The sequence below is a fragment of the Scyliorhinus torazame genome, chromosome 17 (assembly GCF_047496885.1).
Source record: "Scyliorhinus torazame isolate Kashiwa2021f chromosome 17, sScyTor2.1, whole genome shotgun sequence".
Classification (NCBI taxonomy): domain Eukaryota; kingdom Metazoa; phylum Chordata; class Chondrichthyes; order Carcharhiniformes; family Scyliorhinidae; genus Scyliorhinus; species Scyliorhinus torazame.
In genome coordinates, this window is record NC_092723.1 from 4,639,100 (window position 1) to 4,665,592 (window position 26,493).

The window sequence follows — 26,493 nt, forward strand, 5'->3', positions numbered from 1 at the left end:
TCGTTTCTGGCCGTGCAAAGGAGGGACTTAATAGAGTGGAGTGCGTCGGGGAGGACCTCCTGCCAGTGGGATTCCTAGACCGTAGGGCCAGGAGGACGGTCTTCCAGACCGTTGCGTTCTCCCTCTCCACCTGCCCGTTTCCCCGGGGGTTATAACTGGTAATCCTGCTCGAGGCGATGCCCTTACTGAGCAGGTGCTGACGCAGTTCGTCGCTCATGAACGATGAGCCCCGGTCACTGTGGACGTACATGGGGAAACCGAACAGGGTGAAGACACGATGGAGGGCTTTAATGACGGTGGTTGCGCTCATGTCGGGGCAAGGGATTGCAAAGGGGAAGCGGGGGAACTTGTCGATGATGGTGAGGAAATATGTGTTGCGGTTGGTGGAGGGGAGGGGCCCTTTGAAATCGTTGAGCTTCCCAGGACGATATACTATATCGTAATTAGAGGTGGAGAGTTCGATCCTCCACCTCAAGATCTTATCATTCTTGATCTTGCCCCGCTGCGTATTATCGAACATAAAGGCTACCGATCGTTGGTTGGTGACGAGGGTAAACCTCCTACCAGCGAGGTAGTGCCTCCAGTGCCGCACAGCTTCCACGATGGCTTGGGCTTCTTTTTCGACTGAGGACTGTCGAATTTCGGAGGCGGGGAGGGTTCGTGAAAAAAATGCTATTGGCCTGCCTGCCTGATTGAGGGTAGCGGCGAGGGTGACCTCTGATGCGTCGCTCTCCATCTGGAAGGGGACGGACTCGTCTACCGCACGCATCGCGGCTTTGGCGATATCCGCCTTGATGCAGCTGAAGGCCTGGCGGGCCTCAGCCGCCAGTGGGAAGATGGTGGCCTTGATTAGTGGGCGGGCTATGTCCGCATAGTTGGGGACCCACTGGGCGTAATATGAAAAGAACTCGAGGCACCTTTTCAGGGCCTTGGGGCAATCGGGAAGGGGGAGTTGCAGGAGGGGGCTCATATGGTCAGGGTCGGGCCCTCGGACCCCGTTCTCCACGACGTAGCCGAGGATGGCTAGTCTGGTTGTGCAGAAAACGCATTTCTCCTTGTTGTAAGTGAGATTGAGGGTTTGGGCGGTTTGGAGAAACCTCTGGAGGTTGGCATCGTGGTCCTGCTGATCAAAGCCGCAGATGGTGATGTTGTCCAAGTACGGGAATGTGGCCCGCAGCCCGTACTGGTCCACCATTTGGTCCATCGTTCTTTGGAAGACCGAGACCCTGTTTGTGACGCTGAAGGGGACCCGGAGGAAGTGGAAGAGGCGGCCGTCTGCCTCAAAGGCCGTGTAGTGGCGGTCCCCCGGGCGGATTGGGAGCTGGTGTTACGCAGACTTCAGGTCCACCGTGGAGAACACCCGGTAGTGTGCGATCTGGTTAACCATGTCTGCGATCCGGGGAAGGGGGTACACATCGAGGTGCGTGTACCGGTTTATGGTCTGGCTGTAGTCTACAACCATCCGGTTCTTTTCCCCGGTCCTGACGACCACCACCTGGGATCTCCAGGGGCTATTGTTGGCCTCGATGACCCCCTCTCGCAAGAGTCGTTGGACCTCAGACCTGATGAAAGTCCTGTCCTGGATGCTGTACCGCCTGCTTCTGGTGGTGACTGGTTTACAGTCGGCGGTGAGATTTGCGAAGAGAGGGGGAGGGTCGACTTTTAGGGTCGCGAGGCTACACATGGTGAGTGGGGGTAAGGGCCCGCCAAACTTCAGAGTTACACTGGAACTCCTGAGGTTACACTGGAAGTCCAGTCCCAACAAGAGAGGAGCGCAGAGGTTGGGGAGTACATATAACTTAAAATTGGCGTACTCGGCACCCTGTATTGCGAGGGTTGCGGTAGTGCACACCCGGATCTGCACCGAGTGCGACCCAGAAGCAAGGGAGATGGTTTCATGTGCCGGGAAGATTGGGAGCGAGCAGCGTCTTATCATGCCTGGATGAATGAAGCTCTCCGTGCTCCCGGAGTCGAACAGGCAGGGTGTTTCGTGTCCATTTACCCGGATGGTCACCACGGAGCTCCGGAGGTGTTTGGGTCGCGGCTGGTCAAGGGTGACCGCGCTGAGTTGCGGGTAGCCGGCGTGGTCGGATGTGCTGGGTTGGTCCCAAGATGGCGGCCCCCGTCGGTCGCACGTATCGGGAGGTGAGGAAGATGGCGTTCAAGATGGTGGCCCCCATGAGTCGCACGTGGTGGGCCGCGGGGGCGAGGGTGGCCAAGATGGCAGCCCCCGTGAGATGCCCACGTTGTGCGGGCTGGACGATGGCTGCCCCCACGGACCACACGAGGCCGATGGCGCATCCGGGGGGGGGGGGGGGGGCGGAGCCGGCAGGCAAGCTGCTACACTGCGGGATCAGCGGGCCTGTGAGTCTGAGGGTCGGGCCTGCGATTTTGAGGGTTTGGACCTGGCCAGGCAAACATTCGCGAAATGTCCTTTTCTTCCGCAGTCGCTGCAGTTCACGTTCCGGGCTGGGCTGCGCTGCCTGGGGTGCTCATGCTGGCCGCAGAATTGGCAGAGTAGCCCCCCGTGTTGGGTGGGCAGCGGCGCGGCACAGGCCTGGGGTACTCTTTGGTCGGGGGTCCACGAGGGGGTCGCGTGATCAGCCGGGAACGCATTGAGGCTTTGGAATGCTAGATCTAGAGAGGAGGTTAACTTTACCGTCTCATCCAGGTCCAGGGCACCTTTCTCGAGTAGGCGCTGTCTCACGTAGTTGGACCTGACTCCAGCCACGTAGGCGTCCCGGGCGGCGAGGTCCATATGTTGAGTGGCCGTAACGGCCTGGTAATTGTAGCTTCGTGCAAGGACTTTGAGGTCGCGTAGGTACTCTTCCAGCGATTCCCCGGGGCGTTGGCGGCGAGTAGTGAGGAGATGCCGCGCATATACCTTGTTCACGGGCGTTACGTAGAGGCGCTCTAGCATTGCAAGGGTGTCTGCGTAAGTGGAGGCTTCCTCGAGTTGCACAGAGATCGATAGTGGCGTTGTAGTTGATTAAATTGATGCAACCATCAATTCAGGTGAAACCAGGAATAGAAGTAAACTGGCTTTCATCAGTTAGAACAGTGCCTGCCTGCGACTGATCTGCCTACAGGACTACTGCTCTTTATACCTCCCCTCCAGGGGTGGAGCTAGGGGCAGAGCTCACACAGGCACCAACATGATACATTACAGGTAATACCTTACAAAGGTCCATAGGTGGAGCCCACATGGGCAACAGCGTGATCCAGTTATATACATGGTGTTTGGTTACTGCAATACCACAACCTGGCCGGCAGGAGATTCACTCTCCTCACTGACCAACGGTCGGTTGCCTTCATGTTTAACAACACACAACGGGCTAAGATCAAAAATGATAAAATCCTGAGGTGGAGGATCGAGCTCCCCACCTACAATTACAAGATTTTGTATCGCCCCGCTTTGCTCAACAAGCCGAGGTACATGTGCCAGCGCACAAGTGGACCGACTCCGGACCCTGCACGACGATCTCTGTCACCCAGGGGTCACCCGCTTTTACCACTTCATTAAGGCCCGCAACCTGCCCTACTCCATCGAGGAAGTCAGGGCTGTCACCAGAGATTGCCAGGTCTGCGTCAAGTGTAAACCGAACTCCTACCGGCCAGACCGTGCGCGCCTGGTGAAGGCCTCCCGCCCCTTTGAACGCCTCAGTGTGGACTTCAAAGGACCCCTCCCCTCCACCGACCGAAACACATACTTTCTCAGTGTGGTCGATGAATATTCCCGATTCCCCTTCGCCGTCCCATGCCCCGACATGACATCTGCCACCGTCATCAAAGCCCTCAACACCATCTTCGCTCTGTTCGCCTTCCCCGCCTACATCCACAGCGACCGGGGATCCTCATTCATGAGCGATGAGCTGCGCCAGTACCTGCTCAACAGGGGCATTGCCTCGAGCAGGACGACCAGCTACAACCCCAGGGGAAACGGGCAGGTGGAGCGGGAGAATGGGACGGTCTGGTGGGCCGTCCAGCTGGCCCATCCGGTCCAGAAATCGCCCGACCTCCCGCTGGCAGGAGGTCCTCCCCGACTCACTTCACTCCATTCGGACCTTCCTTTTTTTTTTCATAGAATTTACAGTGCAGAAGGAGGCCATTCGGCCCATCGAGTCTGCACCGGCTCTTGGAAAGAGCACCCTACACAAGGTCCACACCTCCACCCTATCCCCATAACCCAGTAACCCCACCCAACACTAAGGGAAAATCTGGACACTAAGGGCAATTTATCATGGCCAATCCACCTAACCCTGCATCTTTGGACTGTGGGAGGAAACTGGAGCACCCGGAGGAAACCCACGCAGACTCGGGGAGAACGTGCAGACTCCATACAGACAGTGACCCAAGCCAGAATCGAACCTGGCACCCTGGAGCTGTGAAGCAATTGTGCTATCCACAATGCTACCGTGCTGCCTCCTGTGCCCGGCGACCAACGAAACCCCCCACGAACGTCTCTTTTCCTTCCCCAGGAAGTCCACCTTTGGGGTTTCGCTCCCAACGTGGCGGGCAGCTCCAGGACCCGTTCTCCTCTGCAAGCACGTGCAGCTCCACAAGGTGGACCCGTTGGGTGAGAGGGTACAGCTACTCCATGCGAACGCGCAGTATGCCTACGTAGTGTATCGCGATGGCCGCCAAGACACAGTCTCCCTCAGGGACCTGGCACCAGCTGGGTCCCCACAACGCCCCCCCCCCCACCCCGGCGCCACCATACCCTTCCGCGGCGGACCCCACCACAGCCCCCTCTCCAGGACAATCTGTCCTCCCCTTGCTCCCACCCTGGGATGAAGAGGATCTCAACACGCTCCTGGAGCCACCGAAGACCAAGCCGATGCCTGAGTCGCCATCAGCACTGCGGCGCTCTCAACAACAGATCAAGACGCCCGATCGTCTAAATTTGTACCTTCTCTGTAATGTTAAAACCAATCTGTATGTATATAGTTTTCCACCACCCCCGCTGGACTCATTTTTAACAGGGGGTGAATGTGGTAGTCACCACTGTATTATATTGTATATATGGGTATTACGGTAAGGCCCCTGTACTACTACGGGGGTAGATCCCTACCTGCTGGCTCCGCCCAGGAGGCGGAGTATAAATGTGTGTGCTCTCCGAACAACATCCATTTCGTAAGCTGCTGTAGGAGGCCACACATCTCTGTGTAATAAAGCCTCGATTACATTCTACTCTCGTCTCGTCGTAATTGATAGTGCATCATATCTATGACCACCTCTGCCTCCCGGATGATCCGAAGTTCATCCAGCTCCAGCTCCAGTTCCCTAATGCGGTTTCTGAGGAGCTGGAGATGGGTGCACTTCCCACAGGTGAAATCAGCAGGGACACTGACGGCGTCCCTCACCTCAAACATTCTGCAGGAGGAACATTGCACTGCCTTCCCTGCCACCCCCCCCTGGATAACTTGCGGATAAAAACAAGAGAAAGAAAGAAAGAGCTTACCTGATATTCACTCAACCCCTTAGGTTAGAGGAGGTGGAAGGGTGGGGGACACTACAAGTGTCGTGTCTCGGGTTCAGGAACCGCCCAACTTAAATACAGGTAAAAATAAAATACTTAACCTGCCACCACTGCGCCCCGCACGAGAACAGCAATCACTGGGCCCGCGCAAACAATTTAAATCTTAACTCCTTACCCAGCAGTCACTCTGTCCTCACTCCGACCGGATTCAAATGGAAACCCCCAACAGTAAGTTTTTTTAAAAATGTGCTCCCCTCAGCAAGCGCTCACTCAGCAACCACTGAGCCCCGTGATTGTTGGGTGAATTGGACATTCTGAATTCTCCCTTTGTACCCGAACAGGCGCCAGAGTGTGGCGACTAGGGGCTTTTCGCAGTAACTTCATTGCAATGTTAATGTAAGCCTACTTGTGACACTAATAAAGATTATTATTATTAGTGTGGTGACCAGAACTGCACACAGTATTCCAGATGTTGCCTAACCAGTGTTTTATACAGCTCCATCATAACCTCCCTGCTCTTATAGTCTGTGCCTCAGCTAATAATGGCAAGAATCCCACAGGCTTTCTTCACCACCTTATCTCCCTGTCCTGCTGCCTTCAGGGATCCATGGACATTCCCCCAGGGTCCTCTGTGCTCCCTCGCACCCTGCTGTCCATTGTGGATTCCCCGGCCTTGTTAATCCTCCCAAAATGCATCACCTCACACTTTTCAGGGTTAAATTCCATTTGCCATGGCTCTGTCCATCTAACCAGCCAGCCTCTATCGTCCTGTAATCTAAGGTCTCACGATTTACCACAACATAAATTTTTGTGTTTTAGCTGCTGTCAAGGATAGAATTAAAGCTGGAGATCTGACTGGAAACCAGTGTTCCACTATTGGACTCAGTAATAGTAATGTTTCATGTAACGTATTTCAACAGAGATCTGGACTTCATCTCTGTGATAACATACAATCTCGCTGGTGACTGGAGCTCAAAAACAGAACACCACAGCGCCCTGCATCGTGGCTCCGCCCACCACGACAACGGTATCAGGAATGTCGTAAGTATGACCGTAGGAAATGTCAGGCAAAATTCTCCGCTGCCTGCCACCCGCAGAAAAGAACTGGGTGTCACGGAAACTGAGGGCCAACCCCCCCCCTCGCAGTGCAAGACCTGTCTCTTTTATGGGGGGGGTCTGTGGGGGCGTGTCCCTATTTATGGTGTGTGGGAGGGAGGGGCACCCCGGCACTTGGGGGAACAGGGGGGTTGAGGCTGCTGTGTGATGCATGGGGAGGGGGGGCTGATTTGTGATGCGGGGGGCCGGGGGGGGCGGGGGGGTGGGGGTGGTCAGCCGTAGGACTCGATATCGGGCCGTCCACTCAAAATGGCGGCCTGATAGTGGGATTCCGTCCTGAATCGCTCGTAATCCTCGCCATGCATAAACTTACATGGCGAAGGAGAGTGAATCAGGAGCTCAAGTCTGTTACAATTCACCTCTGGTGGGAAAGCATAGTCTCCCAAATGGAGAATTTCGCCCACACCTGGATTCTGTGACGCTCATCATGACTATAATATTTTACCAAAATAGAAAGAAGTGTTTTCCGCTTGTAAAACCTCAGTACAGATATCAGGCTAAATGATCTTGCAGGAGGCCTATATGAAGAAGTGGACAGACCAAGGGGCACCAGCAGAGAAACTACTTGTTGGAATGCCGACATTCGCAATTACCTTCACCCTTAAAACCTCGCAAGAAGGCCTCGGAGCTCCGATTTCGGGACCTGGTAAAGCTGGTTCTTCCAGTAGGTCACCAGGATTCCTAACGTTTAGGGAGGTAATTATGCCGCAAATATTATTAGTTTATCCCATGATAAATTCACTCAAGTTGGTTATAAATAGAACGTGACCATGAATAAACTGGGGCGACATTCTCCGACCCGGCGGGGGCTGGTGTGAATCCCGCACCTTTGGGGCGGCGCGATGCCCGACTAATAGGCGCCGTTTTGGGCGCCAGTCGGCGGACATCGCGCCGTTTCGGGAGAATTTCACCCCAGGTTCCCCAATAGTTCAGTTCAGAGATTAGGGAATGCTCCGCATCTTTGGGGGCCCAGCCCCAACATTGAGGGGCTAGGCCGACGCCGGAGGAATTTCCACCCCGCCAGCTGCCGGAAAAGGCCTTTGTTGCCCCGCCAGCTGGCGCGGGAATGACATGTCGGGGCGGCGCATGCGCGGGAGCGTCAGCGGCCGCTGACAGTTTCCCACGCATGCGCAGTGGAGGGAGTCTCTTCCGCCTCCGCCATGGTGGAGACCGTGGCGGAGGCGGAAGGGAAAGAGTGCCCCCACGGCACAGGCCCGCCCGCGGATCGGTGGGCCCCGATCGCGGGCCAGGCCACCGTAGGGGCACCCCTCGGGGCCAGATCTCCCCGCACCCCCCCCCAGGACCCCGGAGCCCGCCCACGCCGCCTTGTCCCGCCGTTCAAAAGATGGTTTAATCCACGCCGGCGGGACAGGCAATTTATCGGCGGGACTTCGGCCCATCCGAGCCGGTGACTTTGGCAACCGGCGGGGGCGGGATTCACGCCAGCCCCTGGCGATTCTCCGACCCGGCGGGGGGTCGGAGAATGACGCCCATGCTTCGTAAACATGTTTTTGGTTTGGAAGGATTCTTTTTGTTTTTGATAATGTTGCAATGTTCTTCTTCTGTTACAGTAAAAATATTATTTCATTCATTGATAATGCGATTTGACTAAATACTGAGTCTAATTGGGACTGGAATTATGGGAGAATAGGACTCATTTGTCTGACATGTTAACAGTACTTATTGGTTTTGATTGACAGGTCTGTCCACTTTGGAAGGGAGCTAACATTTATTCCAATGATGATCAGGTGGCTGTTTTTGCAGTCAAGGACAATCAATGGATCGGATATGATGATTGGAACAGTTTTAGGAAGAAGGTAGGAACTTTGTTTTTACCTTCATAATTTCACACATATACCAGGAGTTTACACTTCACAGTTGATTCATAGCAGAGATCAATAGAATTAGAATTTTAATTTATAGAATCAAATCAATGGAGCTTTAGCAATCATCGGCATAGAGAATAGTAGTCAGTTTTACAAAAAATAGTATTTGTTCTGTTGAATCATTCAGCTAAAGGTAAAGTTGCTACAGTCCCAGATGACCACAGGCTGCTTTCCTCTTAGAGAGAGAGAGCTGACTGGCGGTGATTTAACCGGAGAATCACCACACCTCAGGCGAGGGGCGAGGTTGAGAAGGCGGGGCCTTCACGAATAACCTCACTACAGCATAAAGAGCAAGGCTAATATTCCTCGGTTTAGATTGCTTGAAGAAAATCAGTCTTCCCTTGTACTTATACACATTCACTTCATACTGTATGACCCACTCCGTGTGATGTTCTAGGCCTTTTCCGTATTTTATCATCTTTGATCAATCTATTTCATATTTTGGATGAGATACAAAATAGATTTTTCAGATCACCACTGTGAAAGACTGTGAGCCAACATGATATCATTAGGCTGACAGAAACACTAAGGGTGTAAGAGCTCGGGAACATGTGTAAATCTGACTATGGAATAGAGATTAAACAAAATGTAATGGAAATAAAGCCTTTTAAATTCTCCTTAATCCACTGCTTCCCTTCTCACACCCTCCTGTCTAAGGGGTACCTGATGTGATGACTGCTGCCACTTTCCATCGATACCTCACGGAACAGCCACCATTCCCAATACAATGAGTTAGGACGCTTTGATTCCCAAATGCTGCAATTGCCATTCCCCCTAACTCAAAGCAATGTAAAAATGCCACGGGTACATAAAACATGGGAAAGTGTGAGGTTCTCCATTTTGGACCACACAAATATAGAGCAGAGTGCTTTCTAAATGGAAAGAGGTTAGGTACAGTGGATGTCCAAAGAGACTTGGGGGGGGGGGTTCAGGTGCAGAGATCCTTAAAATGCCGCAAACAAGCGCCTAAAATAATCAAACAGCCTAATGGAATGCTCGCCTTTATATCTGGAGGATTGGAATATAAAGGGTTATGCTGCAGCTTTACAACACCCTGCTTGGACCCCACTCGGAGTCACTGGGAGCAGTTCTGGGCTCCACAGCTTGGGAAGGATATTTTGGCCTTGGAGGGAGAGCAACGTACGTTTACAAAAATTATAAGCTGGACTTTGGGGGTGAGTTACAAGGAGAGATTATTCAAATTAGGCCTGTTTTTGCGAGAGTTTAGAGGGTCAAGGGTGATCTGATCAAAGTATTCAAGATGTTAACAGGGAAAGACAGGGGAGATAAAGATAAACTATTTCCGCTGGTTGGAGATTCTAAAACTAGGGGCATAGTCTAAAAATTAGGGCCAGACCGTTCAGGAGAGATGTTGGGAAGAACTTCTTCACTCAAAGGGTGGTAGAGGTTTGAAACTCACTCCCACACACAGCAGTTGAAGCTGGAACAGTTGTTAATTTTAAATCTGAGATAGATTTTTGTTAAGCAAAGATATTAAGGGATATGGGCCACGGGCAGGTATATGGAATTAGTCACAGATCAGACGTGATCTCATTGACTGGCTGGTCATGCGCGAGGGGCTGAATGGCCTACTCCTGTTCCGATGTTCCCACGTTCCCGTGTCTCCTTTCTTTTACCTTGTTTGGGAATGAACTTTGAAAGAGGAATATCAGAGCGAATATCATTGTTTCTGAGGAGCAAAACACCAATTCCTCAGTAAGTTACTAATTTTATTTAAGGCATTTAATTGTACTGTGATATATTTTCACTGCTAGGCTAACTGGCTGCAGGAGAAGAAGTTTGGCGGGGCCATGGTGTCGGCGTTGAATGATGATGATTTCAGTGGAACTGAATGCAAGCAAGGAAACTACCCATTGATCAGAATATTGAAGAACATCCTCCATGTTAATGCTGGTAAATGTGGCCCAACTCAACATGAGCAACATCCCGATCGCTGTAATGTATAATGGGCCGTAACCTGCGAGTTCTCCAGGGTCTGATTTGGTGGATTAACCCACAGATGCGCTGCAGAACCCCTCTTGAAACTTCACAGGGAATTGTTTGCAGAACAATTTCACAGAAACGCTACCTTCCTCCAGATAATCGCACTGCGCTGGGTAACAACCAAAACTACAATTTAAATTGGGAACTTCAGATGGTTCCGCCAGGGTGACACAAATAGTTACTCCAAAAATGTTAGAAGAATTAAAACATCTTTTAACTTCTGGGTAACTATTGTGAAGACCCAGGCTGATCATCCCACGGGACTCTCCCCACATTCCCATCCCCCCACACGACTCCCACCATACACCTGACTATTTCTACCATGGTTTTCCCCAGCACCCAACCCCCGAGAATTCCCCCCCCCCAAGACCCTTGACCCACAGACCTGACATAACCCCTCCCTCCCACCCAGACCCAACCCCACCTGGTACTAATCCAACCCAACACCCTCCCAACAAATCCCCCCAATTCGATGGCGACCCTGTCATGGCTCAGCACACCAGCTCTCAGGGCAGGCTTATACAGTAGAATAGAAGGGAATAGAATTCCTGGAGTGTAGAAGGAGGCCATTCAACCCATCAAATCTGCACGGACCCTCTGAAAGAGCCCCCTACCTAGACCCACTCTCCCGGCTTATCCCCAGAACTCCACCTGACCTGCACATTCTTGGACACTAAGGTGCAATTTAGCATGGCCAATCGCCTAACCTGCACATCTTTGGACTGTGTGAGGAAACCGGAACACCCGGAGGAAACCCACGAACACACGGGGAGAGAGCGCAGATTCCGCACAGACAGTGACCCAAGCCGGGAATCGAACCCGGGTCCCTGGAGTTGTGATAACCACTGTGCCACCGTGCCGAACAAACCTTTTAGTGTGGGGAAATGGGGGAGCATATATCACTTTTATTCTCTCTGGATGGATGAGTAAATTTCACAAAGGTGACGTTTGGCACAATACTAATCAGGATGGACAGAAACAACTCATCCTCCCATGTGTCCGTGGGTTTCCTCCAGGTGCTCCGGTTTCATCCCACAGTCCAAAGATGTGCAGGTTAGGTGGATTGGCCATGATAAATTGCCTTTAGTGTCCAAAATTGCCCTTCGTGTTGGGTGGAGGTGTTGACCTTGGGTAGGGTGCTCTTTCCAAGAGCCAGTGCAGATTCAGTGGGCTGAATGGCCTCCTTCTGCACTGTAAATTCAATGATAATCTATGATTAATCTAGGACAAAGGTTCGGCACAACATAGTGGGCCGAAGGGCCTGTTCTGTGCTGTATTTTTCTCTAACTCACTGGGCAGAAATAAAACTATGTTAAAGCAATAATTTGATATCGTAGAAAAGAGTGATTAAGAAATCTGTCCATTAGTGTGAGTGTCCAGCTGACTGCCAGGCTGTGGGTGCTCGCCCACTCACCTTGACCCACTGTGGGAGTGCGCGGAAGTCTCTATTGTTCTATTGGGATGACGATGAGTGAGAACCCGAGGATTGGGAGTGACACATGGCCCATAACTTCCTGGTTCCCCAGTGTCGATTATGGGGTACCCCAATGAAGCACTGGGGAATCCCTCAAGGATGTTGCCACATAAGGGGTTTTCTGGCAATTGCCCAGGTGTGCTAATTTCCTCTGGAGAATTGCATTGGGCTGGGGACCATCTGACAAAAGTGATTTAAATCGCTAACTTTGGATGGTTCTGCCGGGAGATAGTTACTCTGAAAGTGTTAAAGGGAAAAGGGAAATTGCTAAAAGGAAAAAAAAACCTTCTAACTCCAAAGCAACTGTTTAAACACCGAGACCCAACATCGCCCAGGATGTTTCCTCACACACAAACCCCCAGTGGACCTACCGCACCACGGCCAGCTTACCCCACCTCCTGGCCTGATTCTTACCTCCCTCCTGATCCGACCTGAGCCCCCTCCTGAGACCAGTTAATTACTTGATTGGAATAAACGCTCTAAGGGGAGGAAAATCCATCTTTTTCCATCCAAACACACTGATTGTGGGCAGTAAGAGTGCACATCCATTCTGACCATGACAGCATATTTATGTGTTATACCAATAATGGAAGCATCAAGCTCCCAAAGTATGTAAACATTTTAACTTACACAAAATAGTTTATGTTATCTTGGGTTGGGAGGCAGTGTTGATTGGCCAAATGCAAAATCAAAGTTGTCAAACTGCATTTTATCACCCTACATGGCTTTAATTATTCTTCCTCTGCAACCTTCTGGTGGCCTATGTACCAACGGTCATATTGTAGCTCCCAGGTCTAGTCATAGAATTTACATAGAATTTACAGTGCTGAAGGAGGCCATTCAGCCCATCAAGTCTGCACCGGCTCTTGGAAACAGCACCCTGCCCAAGGTCAACACCTCCACCCTAACCCCATAACCCAGTCACCCCACCCAATACCAAGGGCAATTTTGGACACTAAGGGCAATTTATCATGGCCAATCCACCTAACCCGCACATCTTTGGACTGTGGGAGGAAACCGGAGCACCCGGAGGAAACCCATGCACACACGGGGAGGATGTGCAGACTCTGCACAGACAGTGACCCAAGCCGGAATCGAACCTGGGACCCTGGAGCTGTGAAGCAGTTGTGCTATCCACAATGCTACCGTGCTGCTGTTTTATCCATTCTCCACTCCACCCGCCACACCAGAGTCCTTAACTGTCTTGGCCGGACATTCTGAATTTCTGTTTCTAAATCTTTCTACATACCGACCCCCCTATAGGGTCTCCTCAAACCCTTCTGCATTCCCCACGGCTTCAATCACCTCCCCGATTTTCCGCCCACTCCTGTTTAATATCCTTTTCTATCTCTGTGCGTGCTTCTTAAGTTCAAGGCACGGTGTCTTTTTTAGTGAAGCAGAACTTCTTGATATGAGTTTAAATTTGTATTTTCATACATTTTCCCATTTGTTCTGTTGTTTAAATGTGATTATTTGTGAGGCAAATGGGCCACACAAGGCAATGAAAATCCTTCTCAAGATAATGAAATCCAAGTCATGAAAATACTTTTTACATTTTGTTTTACAGAATGTGAGCAATCAGGCTGATGGCATTGTCATTTGCAACATCACCAAAGGAAGTTGAAATGGGATATTGGTCCTCTGACAAGCTAATGGATTTTATCCTTTCCCAAGTGACCTTCATAAGTTTTACGAGTCTGGCTGTGCAGAAACCAACATTATGATTTGTGCTGGTAAATTGCTCTATGATGATAATTGTCATTGTTGCCACGGTTAATTAATGCAACAGTAATAATAGATTTAGATAGCAAATATTAGATTGAAAATTGTCATAGAATTCCTATAGTGCAGAAGGAGGCCATTCGGCCCATCGAGTCTGCACCGACCCTCTGAAAGAGTCAGGTCCCCACCCTATCCCCATACCCCACTAACCCCACCTAACCTTTCTGACACGAGGGGCAATTTAGCATGGCCAATGCACCTAACCTGCACATCTCTGGACTGTGGGAGGAAACCGGAGCACCCGGAGGAAACCCACGCAGACACGGGGAGAACGTGCAAACTCCACCCAAGGCTGGAATTGAACTCGGGTCTCTGGCGTTGTGAATTTGATAGCGAGCTAATTTGTCATTGTGTTGGCAGAAAGGGTCAGCGTGGGAAAGATGGGCTGAATGGCTCCCTTCAGTGCTGTCCCTTCTGTGGTTCAAACACAATTCACGAACAATGTATGATTGCTTTGGAACGAAGCACAGATAAATTTTAAACTTAATAAACTAGTTGGCATAATGAATGACTCATTACAAGAAAATGTGATTCACAATTAAAAGATAAGTAGGTCAGAATGACACAAAGGCGAAGAGTTAGATGGTGTTAATGGAAACGAGTGCAATGGTGTGGGAGAATGATAACTTTGTGATTTTAGTTTGGCACAACATGGGTTCTAGAATCAGCATCTGGACAGTCTGAACAATGGTCTTGCTTGATTCAGTAAAGCTGTCTTATTTTCCGCAAAGATACTATTTGGCAAAACCAATTATAGAATTAGAATCTCAGTAAAACGATCTTGGATTGAACATTTTTGCTCTTTTATTTAGGATTTGTGTCTCCTATTTATTTGCACACACACAGAAATTTCCAGCTGTTGGGGGTTGGTAAATACACAGACACAATACTCTGTCGCCTGGGCCTATATCCTACCCGGAGGAAGGAACTTTAATAAAATCACTTTACTGGACACCAGCCTGGAAATGAAATGCAAACCTCCCACCTCGACTCCTTCCCAAATCACTACACCTAATATCAGTGTCCCAAACAATTAAAAATTTCACAATACAAATGATTGGCCTCATTTTTTAATTGTGGAATTAGGGAGTGGAATTTTATGTGAAGATGATGGCCCAACATTCCGTCGGGTGAAGGTCAGGGGCAAGCTTTCCTCCACATGGCTGCCAATCCTCTGACTTTTAAGCGATGGGATGCTTTGAGAGCTTTTGGCTCATTTGTTGACTCAGATCAAGAATCCGATATCGACCTGGGAGGACGTCCAGCCTCCCAGAGCTGCCAGCCACTGAAACTTCAAATCAACGGCACCGCCAGGGACAGCAGGCACCGCTAAGCCCCTCACTGGAGGCGGAGGTGAAGGTGAGTGGGGGTTTCAGCAAGAGTCTGTCAAGCCCCCGAAAGATGAGAAGGGGATGAGAAGCTGGGATCGGGAGGGAGGAGAGGGAACACACTGGGTACGTAATTCTGAGTTGGTGTGCCTCCATTGGGCACGGGGGAGGGCGGGAGTCTCGTTCAGGAAATCATCCTCCACCCAGACTATCGGGTGAACTGGTGGTGTGGGCGGTGGGGAGGTGGCACATAAGGAGCCATCGAAAGCCTCAAATAGCGCAAGGGCAAGCGAGCTGCCCAACGCGGACCCCACCATGGCACCCAATTTCCAGGAACCCCACCCTGTCCGCAGCAGACTCCCAGCTGGTCCTAACCTTTCACCCAGGATTAAAATTGTTAAAACTATACCAAAGCTGAACTGGTTGCAGCTACATTTCTGTGTCCCAGAGACATCTTGGTTTATGTGAGAGCAACACTAGGGGGAGCACTTCCTGCACATGGCCCGATGCAGTGTTCGTGTCGCAATGTGTAACATCACTCACAGTGCCCCAGGCATGCAATAAAATAAACAACATTTTAAAATAAATTTAGAGTACCCAGTTCATTTTTTCCAATTAAGGGGCAATTTAGCGTGGCCAATCCACCTACCCTGCACATCTTTTGGGTTGTGGGGGCGAAACCCACGCAAACACGGGGAGAATGTGCAAACTCCACACTGTCATGTGAGAGTACTTTTAAGACATGGATGTTTAAGCAATGTACCTTTAAGAAAACAGTAATGTCACAGAGTGGGTGGAGCTCAGCCCAGTTCAGCCATTTTACAGTTTGATTTTGCAGTGGGGTTTTGCAATTTAAAAAGTGCCTGGCTGTTTTGCTGTGAGCAGTTTTAAAGTAGGAAGCCAGTTTGAGACAGCAACTTGAGAAGTTCTGGTTTGCTGTGAGTGCTTGTAGGGAGAAAGCCAGGTTTGAGAAAGCAGCTTGGGGTGTGTCTGTGTGTTTCCAGAGAGTCAATTCAGCCCCACTTGACCGAAAGTCATGACACAGGTGAAATGAGATTTTATTTAAAACACCCAAGATGCTTACTGGATTGGGGGTGGGAGGGGTTGGGGAGTGTGGAATATTTTTGTATTTTGTATGAATCCGGTTGAATATTGTGTATGACCATTGTCAGGTAGAACACTATCCCTGACCATTGTCAAGTAGAACACTATCTCTGGCCATTGTCAGGTAGAACACTATCCCTGACCATTGTCAGGTAGACCACTATCCCTGACCATTGTCAGTTAGAACACTATCCCTGACCATTGTCAGGTAGAACACAATCCCTGACCATTGTCAGGTAGACCACTATCCCTGACCATTGTCAGGTAGACCACTATCCCTGACCATTGTCAGGTAGAACACAATCCCTGACCATTGTCAGGTAGAACACTATCCTTGACCATTGTCAGGTGGAACACTATCCCTGGCCACCGGCCACCAGCTAACCAATTGATCCGACTGTGAGAGTCAGCAAAGCGTTTGGTAAGGTTCCCCACGGTAGGCTATTGCAGAAAATACGGAGGCTGGGGATTGAGGGTGATTTAGAGATGTGGATCAGAAATTGGCTAGCTGAAAGAAGACAGAGGGTGGTGGTTGATGGGAAATGTTCAGAATGGAGTACAGTCACAAGTGGAGTACCACAAGGATCTGTTCTGGGGCCGTTGCTGTTTGTCATTTTTATCAATGACCTAGAGGAAGGCGCAGAAGGGTGGGTGAGTAAATTTGCAGACGATACTAAAGTCGGTGGTGTTGTCGATAGTGTGGAAGGATGTAGCAGGTTACAGAGGGATATAGATAAGCTGCAGAGCTGGGCTGAGAGGTGGCAAATGGAGTTTAATGTAGAGAAGTGTGAGGTGATTCACTTTGGAAGGAATAACAGGAATGCGGAATATTTGGCTAATGGTAAAGTTCTTGAAAGTGTGGATGAGCAGAGGGATCTAGGTGTCCATGTACATAGATCCCTGAAAGTTGCCACCCAGGTTGATAGGGTTGTGAAGAAGGCCTATGGAGTGTTGGCCTTTATTGGTAGAGGGATTGAGTTCCGGAGTCGGGAGGTCATGTTGCAGCTGTACAGAACTCTGGTACGGCCGCATTTGGAGTATTGCGTACAGTTCTGGTCACCGCATTATAGGAAGGACGTGGAGGCTTTGGAGCGGGTGCAGAGGAGATTTACCAGGATGTTGCCTGGTATGGAGGGAAAATCTTATGAGGAAAGGCTGATGGACTTGAGGTTGTTTTCGTTGGAGAGAAGAAGATTAAGAGGAGACTTAATAGAGGCATACAAAATGATCAGGGGGTTGGATAGGGTGGACAGTGAGAGCCTTCTCCCGCGGATGGAAATGGCTGGCACGAGGGGACATAACTTTAAACTGAGGGGTAATAGATATAGGACAGAGGTCAGAGGTAGGTTCTTTACGCAAAGAGTAGTGAGGCCGTGGAATGCCCTACCGGACACAGTAGTGAACTCGCCAACATTGAGGGCATTTAAACGTTTATTGGATAAACATATGGATGATAATGGCATAGTGTAGGTTAGATGGCTTTTATTTCGGTGCAACATCGTGGGCCGAAGGGCCTGTACTGCGCTGTATTGGTCTATGTTCTATAAATTCACTTGGTGGGAGGAGTCTGGCTTCCTCTCTCAATAAAAAAACCTGGGACCACAGTGTCCGGACACGCAGGCTGCTTAAAACCTGAGTCTCCTGCTTAAAGGGGGGGGGGGGGAGCTTAGGTAGGGTGCTCTTTCAGAGAGTCAGTATAAACCCGATGGGCCGAATGGCCTCCTTCTGCATTGTAGTGATTTCTATGATTCAATTTCAACCCCAAAATCACAAAGTTGGGTACTGATCAGAAATTGGAAGATTAAACACTTGACGCAAGTTCTGTCTCCAAGATTTATATCAGGGTTGAGCTACCTCGGGACAGCCACTCACTTCCGGCAAGATTTTGCCTTCAAATCTCCTCCAGGTTGCAGACTTTCTATTGAACACAGGGGTCACTAGCATCTTAAGCACAGCCACCTCACAGCAGAACCCTCCTGGTTCCAATGTTCCTTAACTCTGGAGACTTCTATCTAGAACACTGGACCAGCCAGTAATAGTTGTGTTGTCCAATGAAGAGTTTGAGTGGATTGCCGCTCTGAACAGTAACTATTATCGATGGAATCACACGCATGTATAGGGATAATTAGCTGCTTCTTTCCTGGACATTTTGGTGCAGACATTGAACAGACCACTGCGGCACTGCGACACTGCGACACTGCGGCACTGCGACACTGCGGCACTGAGACACTGCGGCACTGCGCACTGCGGCACTGCGACACTGCGACACTGCGACACTGCGGCACTGCGACACTGCGACACTGCGGCACTGCGACACTGCGACACTGCGCACTGCGGCACTGCGACACTGCGACACTGCGGCACTGCGACACTGCGACACTGCGGCACTGCGACACTGAGACACTGCGGCACTGTGACACTGCGGCACTGAGACACTGCGGCACTGCGCACTGCGGCACTGCGCACTGCGACACTGCGCACTGCGACACTGCGACACTGCGACACTGCGACACTGCGGCACTGTGACACTGCGACACTGAGACACTGCGGCACTGTGACACTGCGACACTGAGACACTGCGGCACTGCGGCACTGCGACACTGAGACACTGCGGCACTGCGACACTGAGACACTGCGGCACTGCGCACTGCGACACTGCGGCACTGCGACACTGAGACACTGCGGCACTGCGCACTGCAGCACTGAGACACTGCGACACTGCGGCACTGCGGCACTGCGACACTGAGACACTGCGGCACTGCGCACTGCGACACTGCGGCACTGCGACACTGAGACACTGCGGCACTGCGCACTGCAGCACTGAGACACTGCGGCACTGCGCACTGCAGCACTGAGACACTGCGGCACTGCGGCACTGTGACACTGCGGCACTGAGACACTGCGGCACTGCGCACTGCAGCACTGAGACACTGCGGCACTGCGCACTGCGGCACTGATACACTGCGGCACTGCGACACTGAGACACTGCGGCACTGAGACACTGAGACACTGCGGCACTGAGACACTGCGGCACTGCGACACTGCGCACTGCGGCACTGCGGCACTGAGACACTGCGGCACTGCGGCACTGCGACACTGAGACTCTGCGGCACTGAGACACTGCGGCACGGCGACACTGCGGCACTGAGACACTGCGGCACTGCGCACTGCGCACTGCGACACTGCGGCACTGCGACACTGAGACACTGCGGCACTGCGCACTGCGGCACTGAGACACTGCGGCACTGCGGCACTGAGACACTGCGGCACTGAGACACTGAGACACTGCGGCACTGTGACACTGCGGCACTGAGACACTGCGGCACTGCGCACTGCGACACTGTGACACTGCGGCACTGAGACACTGAGACACTGCGGCACTGCGGCACTGCGACACTGAGACACTGCGGCACTGAGACATTGAGACACTGCGGCACTGAGACACTGCGGCACTGCGGCACTGCGACACTGAGACACTGCGGCACTGAGACACTGCGGCACTGCGACACTGCGGCACTGAGACACTGCGGCACTGCGCACTGCGACACTGCGGCACTGCGACACTGAGACACTGCGGCACTGCGCACTGCGGCACTGAGACACTGCGGCACTGCGGCACTGTGACACTGCGGCACTGAGACACTGCGGCACTGCGCACTGAGACACTGCGGCACTGAGACACTGAGACACTGCGACACTGTGACACTGCGGCACTGAGACACTGAGACACTGCGGCACTGCGGCACTGCGACACTGAGACACTGCGGCACTGAGACACTGCGGCACTGAGACACTGAGACACTGCGGCACTGCGACACTGAGACACTGCGGCACTGAGACACTGAGACACTGCGGCACTGTGACACTGCGGCACTGAGACACTGCGGCACTGCGCACTGCGACACTGAGACACTGCGGCACTGAGACACTGCGGCACTGCGACACTGCGGCACTGAGACACTGCGGCACTGCGCACTGCGACACTGAGACACTGCGGCACTGCGACACTGAGACACTGCGGCACTGCGACACTGAGACACTGCGGCACTGCAGCACTGTGACACTGCGGCACTGAGACACTGAGACACTGCGGCACTGCGGCACTGTGACACTGCGGCACTGAGACACTGCGGCACTGCGGCACTGCGCACTGCGACACTGCGACACTGAGACACTGCGGCACTGCGGCACTGTGACACTGAGACACTGCGGCACTGTGACACTGCGGCACTGAGACACTGCGACACTGCGACACTGAGACACTGCGGCACTGCGGCACTGTGACACTGCGGCACTGAGACACTGCGGCACTGCGCACTGAGACACTGCGGCACTGCACACTGCGGCACTGCGACACTGAGACACTGCGGCACTGCGGCACTGAGACACTGAGACACTGCGGCACTGCGACACTGAGACACTGAGACACTGCGGCACTGTGACACTGCGGCACTGAGACACTGCGGCACTGCGCACTGCGGCACTGCGACACTGCGACACTGCGGCACTGAGACACTGCGGCACTGCGCACTGCGGCACTGCGACACTGCGGCACTGCGACACTGCGACACTGCGGCACTGAGACACTGAGACACTGCGGCACTGCGACACTGAGACACTGCGGCACTGAGACACTGCGGCACTGCGCACTGCGGCACTGAGACACTGCGGCACTGCGACACTGCGACACTGCGGCACTGAGACACTGAGACACTGCGGCACTGAGACACTGCGGCACTGCGACACTGCGGCACTGCGACACTGCGGCACTGAGACACTGCGGCACTGCGGCACTGAGACACTGCGGCACTGAGACACTGCGGCACTGAGACACTGCGGCACTGCGACACTGCGACACTGCGGCACTGCGGCACTGTGACACTGCGGCACTGAGACACTGCGGCACTGCGCACTGAGACACTGCGGCACTGCGCACTGCGGCACTGCGACACTGAGACACTGCGGCACTGCGGCACTGAGACACTGAGACACTGCGGCACTGTGACACTGCGGCACTGAGACACTGCGGCACTGCGCACTGCGGCACTGCGACACTGCGGCACTGCGCACTGCGGCACTGAGACACTGCGGCACTGCGGCACTGAGACACTGAGACACTGCGGCACTGTGACACTGCGGCACTGAGACACTGCGGCACTGCGCACTGCGGCACTGCGACACTGCGACACTGAGACACTGCGACACTGCGACACTGCGGCACTGAGACACTGCGGCACTGCGCACTGCGGCACTGCGCACTGCGGCACTGCGACACTGCGGCACTGCGACACTGCGGCACTGAGACACTGAGACACTGCGGCACTGAGACACTGCGGCACTGCGACACTGCGACACTGCGGCACTGCGACACTGCGGCACTGAGACACTGCGGCACTGCGCACTGCGGCACTGAGACACTGCGGCACTGCGACACTGCGACACTGCGGCACTGAGACACTGAGACACTGCTGCACTGAGACACTGCGGCACTGCGACACTGCGACACTGCGGCACTGCGACACTGCGGCACTGAGACACTGCGGCACTGCGGCACTGAGACACTGCGGCACTGAGACACTGCGGCACTGCGACACTGCGACACTGCGGCACTGCGGCACTGTGACACTGCGGCACTGAGACACTGCGGCACTGAGACACTGAGACACTGCGGCACTGCGCACTGCGGCACTGCGACACTGAGACACTGAGACACTGCGGCACTGTGACACTGCGGCACTGAGACACTGCGGCACTGCGCACTGCGGCACTGCGACACTGCGGCACTGCGCACTGCGGCACTGAGACACTGCGGCACTGCGTCACTGCGACACTGCGACACTGAGACACTGCGACACTGCGACACTGCGGCACTGAGACACTGCGGCACTGAGACACTGCGCACTGCGGCACTGAGACACTGCGGCACTGTGACACTGCGGCACTGCGACACTGCGGCACTGAGACACTGCGGCACTGCGGCACTGCGACACTGAGACACTGCGGCACTGCGACACTGCGACACTGAGACACTGCGGCACTGCGACACTGAGACACTGCGGCACTGCGACACTGAGACACTGCGGCACTGCGACACTGCGACACTGAGACACTGCGGCACTGCGACACTGCGACACTGAGACACTGCGGCACTGCGACACTGCGACACTGAGACACTGCGGCACTGTGACACTGCGGCACTGCGACACTGCGGCACTGAGACACTGCGGCACTGCGACACTGAGACACTGCGGCACTGCGACACTGCGACACTGAGACACTGCGGCACTGCGACACTGCGACACTGCGGCACTGCGGCACTGCGACACTGAGACACTGCGGCACTGCGACACTGCGACACTGAGACACTGCGGCACTGCGGCACTGCGACACTGAGACACTGCGGCACTGCGACACTGCGACACTGAGACACTGCGGCACTGCGACACTGAGACACTGCGGCACTGCGACACTGAGACACTGCGGCACTGTGACACTGCGACACTGAGACACTGCGGCACTGCGACACTGAGACACTGCGGCACTGCGGCACTGCGCACTGAGACACTGCGGCACTGCGGCACTGAGACACTGCGACACTGAGACACTGCGGCACTGCGCACTGCGGCACTGCGCACTGCGGCACTGCGCACTGAGACACTGCGACACTGAGACACTGCGGCACTGCGCACTGAGACACTGCGACACTGCGACACTGAGACACTGCGCACTGCGGCACTGCGGCACTGCGGCACTGAGACACTGCGGCACTGTGACACTGCGGCACTGCGCACTGCGGCACTGCGGCACTGCGCACTGAGACACTGCGACACTGCGACACTGAGACACTGCGGCACTGCGGCACTGAGACACTGCGGCACTGAGACACTGCGGCACTGTGACACTGCGGCACTGCGCACTGCGGCACTGCGGCACTGCGACACTGAGACACTGCGGCACTGCGGCACTGAGACACTGCGGCACTGAGACACTGAGACACTGCGGCACTGTGACACTGCGACACTGAGACACTGCGGCACTGCGACACTGCGACACTGAGACACTGCGCACTGCGGCACTGCGACACTGCGACACTGAGACACTGCGGCACTGCGCACTGCGGCACTGCGACACTGAGACACTGCGGCACTGCGGCACTGAGACACTGCGGCACTGAGACACTGCGGCACTGCGCACTGCGGCACTGAGACACTGCGGCACTGAGACACTGAGACACTGAGACACTGCGGCACTGCGGCACTGCGACACTGAGACACTGCGGCACTGAGACACTGCGCACTGCGGCACTGCGGCACTGCGACACTGAGACACTGCGGCACTGAGACACTGCGGCACTGCGGCACTGCAACACTGAGACACTGCGGCACTGCGACACTGCGGCACTGCGACACTGCGACACTGCGGCACTGCGGCACTGCGACACTGCGACACTGCGGCACTGCGGCACTGCGACACTGCGACACTGCGGCACTGCGACACTGCGACACTGCGGCACTGCGGCACTGCGACACTGCGACACTGCGACACTGCGACACTGCGGCACTGCGACACTGCGACACTGCGGCACTGCGACACTGCGACACTGCGGCACTGCGACACTGAGACACTGCGACACTGAGACACTGCGACACTGAGACACTGCGGCACTGCGGCACTGCGCACTGCGGCACTGCGGCACTGAGACACTGCGGCACTGCGACACTGCGGCACTGCGGCACTGCGGCACTGCGACAATGCGGCACTGAGACACTGGAACACTGCGACACTGCGCACTGCGACACTGCGCACTGCGACACTGCGACACTGCGCACTGCGACACTGCGCACTGCGACACTGCGACACTGCGGCACTGCGACACTGAGCACTGCGACACTGCGACACTGCGACACTGTGGCATTGCGCACTGCGGCTCTGCGACACTGAGACACTGCGGCACTGTGACACTGCGGCACTGAGACACTGCGACACTGCGGCACTGCGACACTGAGACACTGCGGCACTGAGACACTGCGACACTGAGACACTGCGGCACTGCGACACTGCGACACTGCGGCACTGCGGCACTGCGACACTGCGGCACTGCGGCACTGCGACACTGAGACACTGCGGCACTGCGACACTGCGACACTGCGGCACTGCGACACTGAGACACTGCGACACTGCGGCACTGCGACACTGAGACACTGCGGCACTGCGACAATGCGGCACTGAGACACTGCAACACTGCGACACTGCGCACTGCGACACTGCGCACTGCGACACTGCGACACTGCGACACTGCGACACTGCGCACTGCGACACTGCGCACTGCGACACTGCGACACTGCGGCACTGCGACACTGAGCACTGCGACACTGCGACACTGCGACACTGCGCACTGCGACACTGCGACACTGCGACACTGATATTGAGCCTTTATCGATTGTGGGCTCCACAATCACCCCGGTGGTTTACAGGCGTCAGTCTTTGGGTCTTCCCCTTATCGTGGTGCTGGGCAGTGATCCCAACCTGCTGGGTTGGGATTGGCTGCACCACTTGCAGCTTGACTGGCAACATATCCTCAAGTTGGATAGACGGTTTACATCTGGGGCACGATTCTCCGACCCCCCACCGGGTCGGAGAATCGCCGGGGGCCGACGTGAATCCCGCCCCTGCCATGTCCAGAATTCTCCGCCACCAGAGATTCAGCGGGGGCGGGAATCGCGTCGCGCCGGCCGGCGGGAATTGCGCTGGTAGGCGGGCCCACCCCCGGCGATTCTCCAGCCCGCAATGGGCCGAAGACCCGCCGCTGTCAACCCTCGCCCGCCAGCGTGGATTAAACCTCCTTTTGAATGGCGGGACGAGGTGGCGCGGGCAGGCTCCGGGGTCCTGGGGGTGACGCAGGGCGATCTGGCCCCGGGGGATGCCCCCACGGTGGCCTGGCCCGCACCTTTGGGGCGGCCTGACACCGGAGTGGTTCCCGCCACTCCATTACGCCGGAACCCACCGCCCCGCCGGGAAGATCCCGCCCCTGGTGTTTCAGGAATTCCCCGACCTTTTTGGTCCTGGCTCTGCGAAGATAAAAGTGGGCGTAGGGAAAGTCCATGTGGATCCGCAGGTCCTTTCGGGCTCGATCAGTCCCCTCTGCGATTGAGGGCGGAGCTCCAGTGGTTAGAAAACCTCGGGATCAATTAACCGATTGGGCGGCGCCATTGGTCCCGGTGATGAATTCAGACTGAACACTCTGCCTCTGCGGCGATTACAAATGAACCGTAAATACGGCTTCTCGTTTGGCCCGCTGCTCACTCCCTCACATCAAAGATCTATTCCCCACACTGGCAGGCAGCTCACAAAGTTAAAAATGAGCAATGCTTATTTGCATCTCAAACTGGACGAGAACTCGAGAAAATACATCATGATCAACACCCTCGAGGGCTTAAATGAGTTTACCCGACTTCCATTCGCCGTCTCTTCAGCTTGAGCTGTGTTCCAGCGAGTCATGGAGGGTATATAATGCGAGGGCTCCCGCACGTTGCTGTCTCTCTCGACAATGTGTTAATTACGGGGCCGATGGAGACAAACACCTAAAAAACCTTGGGCAGTTTTCAGCCGTTTTCAGAATATGACGTCCGTCTGCGTAAAGCGAAGTGTGTCTTCAATGCGAAGGAGGTTGTACGTTTAGACTCCCGGGTGGAGTGGGATGGCCTACATGCAGTTGCCGATAAAGTGCAGGCAATAACGATGGCCTCACACCCCCAGATGTAACAGAGCTTCGCTCCTTCTTGGGCCTGATAAATTATTATGGTTGTTTTCTCCAGAATCCGGTAACAATCCTGGCACCTCCACCCCTATCCCCGGGTTTGGGACACTGATCAGGAAATTTGGGAAACGGACGTTAGCTTCATCCAAACCCCTCCCTCATTTTCACGCGGTGGAACCCCTTCGTCTGACATGTGACATATTGCTGGATGGAATTGGCGCTGTCTTTTCTCACTACATTGGTGACTGCCAGGACAGTCCAATGGCTCTTGCGTGGAATTTGCCGCCCCCATGAAGGCGAATGGCACTGCGCCTTATAATCCGGCGTTGAAATGATTGGATGGAACGTGCCGTCCAGACCGTGAAGCGGGGCCGGAAGAAACAAACCACAGGTTTGATGGATATCGGGCTGGCACATTTCCTCTTCCCGTCAAGGACGACTCCCCGTGCAGTGAGGGAGGTGCCCCCGGCTGGAATGTTGATAGGTCGCCGACTCCGCACTCCACACAGCCCGGGCCGGCCGATTCCCCGATGGCGTGGGTCGCATGTCCTCTCACTTTTCGG

General features: G+C 54.1%; 2 protein-coding genes across 2 annotated transcripts in view; one reads left to right on the forward strand and one right to left on the reverse strand.

Annotated features, from left to right (window-relative positions):
- LOC140394552 (chitinase-3-like protein 1) overlaps window positions 1–14,532 on the forward strand; it is a 193,114-nt gene extending 178,582 nt beyond the window's left edge. The window contains exons 8-12 of the mRNA XM_072481910.1: window positions 6,400–6,520; window positions 7,109–7,291; window positions 8,296–8,412; window positions 10,257–10,395; window positions 13,527–14,532. Of these exons, the coding sequence (XP_072338011.1) occupies window positions 6,400–6,520; window positions 7,109–7,291; window positions 8,296–8,412; window positions 10,257–10,395; window positions 13,527–13,546 (580 nt within the window). The 3' untranslated portion in view covers window positions 13,547–14,532. The remainder of the gene's footprint in view (window positions 1–6,399; window positions 6,521–7,108; window positions 7,292–8,295; window positions 8,413–10,256; window positions 10,396–13,526) is intronic.
- The window catches only part of LOC140393656 (acidic mammalian chitinase-like), a 268,331-nt gene extending 242,330 nt beyond the window's left edge, over window positions 1–26,001 (reverse strand). The window contains exon 1 of the mRNA XM_072479938.1: window positions 25,621–26,001. The gene's annotated coding sequence lies outside the window, so the exon portion shown is untranslated. The remainder of the gene's footprint in view (window positions 1–25,620) is intronic.
- Window positions 26,002–26,493: the final 492 nt, after the last annotated feature.